A 2,103-nucleotide genomic window follows, 5' to 3' on the forward strand; every position below is an offset into this window, starting at 1 on the left:
CCGCGGGAAGGACCCCGCCGGGACGGGAGACCAACGCGCGCATCCCCCCGGAGCCATCCTCGCGGGGGGAACCCGGAGCACCCGTCCTGCTCCAGGTAACACCTGTCCCCAGAGCTCAGTGCTCTGGGTGCCCCAGCCAGCACCCACCAAGGCACCCACAGCCTGCCCACCCACTGCAACAGCGTCGGGCTGCAAATCCAAGTAGACCCAAAAAGTGAGAATGTGCAAAAACGTGCATTTCCTTACGAAACGGTAAACACCGTCACCTCCCTTCCAGCGTGCTCCTCTCATGATTTCCAGACCCTGAACCAGAAGGAGCATTTCTGCCATTCCCCCAAGTACAACCCCGCATCCCAGCTGCCTGATTACAGTTTTGCAATTACACAAATTATTTTTACCCTTGAAAACTGAGCCCTAAACACCTGGCTTCCCTCCATCACCTTTGCTGTAGGCAGGAAGGGTGCAGGAATTCTGAACTCACTGGTAATCATTACCTACCTCGTGCTGCCCAGCCAGCAGTAACCCAGAGGGCTCACTGCCTCGAACAACATCTACAGCAAGGTGGACATACCCCTCCCCGCCCCATCTGAGAGCCAAACAGATCCCCTTCTAAACTTTTATCCCATTCCTCACAGCATGCTTTAGGGAGATGCTGACTTGAACTGCCCTCTCGTTCCAGCCCCCATGGAGCTGCCCCACGTTTCCCCCTGCACGCTCTTCGCTCAGCCCGAGCATCCCCCTCAGCATTTCGGGAAGAGCTGTTCCCAGGCGAGGCGCCTCCATGAACACCCGAGGTAGGTGAGGGATGCCCCGGATTATCCAGGGGCCTGGGGGTAACTGCAGTCTGCAGGATTACTGAACTTTTCTCTCCATCTGAGCAGGACTTTTCTCTGCCTGTCATCCCCCTGGGCTGCATGACCGGACACCGTTTAAACCACTGCTCTCAAACCTAGAAACGATGCCACCCGCCAGGGGCGGAGAGCAACACTCAGAAGGATTTCTCAGCCCCTTGGGCGGAAGGATCATTCACATCCTTTCCCTTTGCTTTCACAGGAACCCAGACCCCGACAAATCCAAGCGCAGGAGTGAAGGACTCGAGCCAGCAGACAGAGTAAGCCGGTCCCCCCCTCCCTGGGCATTCAGGTACCCGCAGGGCAGCAGCCTCCGATGCCCAGACCCAAACCCCGTTCACCTCGGCACGAGCCCGGGCCAGGGACTGCTGCAGAGCACTCGCCTCTGTAACCCACTCTCTTTTTCATTTTAGCTGTGGAATAGCAGTTTTAAACAAGGTAAGCAAAAAACTTCTGGCCAGGACACTGACTGGTGCTAAATTTCTTTACTTTCAAAAATGATGACACTGCTGCTATGAGAAAAAGGCACTCCTGTCCCATGGATATCTACTGCTCTCACTCAGTAAATGCCCTGATGTGATACATGACACAGCAAAGATTCGTAACTCCAATGCTGGAAGTTGCCACAGAAAATATTTTCACTTCTCTGGAAAAAAACCCAAACAAATAAACCCCAGCAGGCTCCCCTCCTTCACTCAAACACAGGCTGTTAACTTCAGCTTTATTTCAAAATATTTGGATTATGTAGCTAGTTCACTGAATGTTTATAAACTGCAACGATCCTATTGTTTTTAAACATTTGCCCTTTCCCTTCCAGGAAATGGTGCAGCTGTCCAACTACCTGAAGGTACGTAGCAAATATCATTAAGTACTCACCAGGAAAGCAGGTCTTTAGCGAGTATATCACTTGTAAAAATTAGTATTAAATTTAGGGGCATTCCATGCTCAATTTTAACATGGCCAAGAAAGCCCAGAGATAAGCCACTGAACTCAAAGATCTGACTGAAAGCCCCCAAGCAGCACAAACCCTGACCCTGAGCTGGAGGGGGGAGCTGGGCTGTCCCCACTGGCTCCAGGGGTCCCCACCAGCCCTGGGGGTCCCCCTGACCTGCTCTCCCTTTCCCACAGGAGGCCCTGCACCGCGAGCTGCTGCTCAAACAGAAGATGGTGATTTTACAGGAGCTTTTCTCCACTCTGCTGCAAGCGTCAGAGAAATCCTGGCAGGTACCAGAGAGTGACGTGAGCGATTCCT

The 2,103-nt window shown here is 53.0% G+C and overlaps 1 protein-coding gene across 1 annotated transcript in view; it reads left to right on the forward strand.

Moving 5' to 3' along the window:
* Positions 1–1,097: 1,097 nt before the first annotated feature.
* Positions 1,098–2,103, forward strand: part of TRAF3IP3 (TRAF3 interacting protein 3) — an 8,164-nt gene continuing 7,158 nt past the window's right edge. Inside the window, 4 exon segments of the mRNA XM_009867880.1 lie at positions 1,098–1,111; positions 1,265–1,289; positions 1,669–1,698; positions 1,980–2,075. Coding sequence (XP_009866182.1) covers positions 1,672–1,698; positions 1,980–2,075 — 123 coding nt within the window. The 5' untranslated portion in view covers positions 1,098–1,111; positions 1,265–1,289; positions 1,669–1,671.

Source organism: Apaloderma vittatum, unplaced genomic scaffold, assembly GCF_000703405.1.
Source record: "Apaloderma vittatum isolate BGI_N311 unplaced genomic scaffold, ASM70340v1 scaffold11614, whole genome shotgun sequence".
NCBI classification, from domain to species: domain Eukaryota; kingdom Metazoa; phylum Chordata; class Aves; order Trogoniformes; family Trogonidae; genus Apaloderma; species Apaloderma vittatum.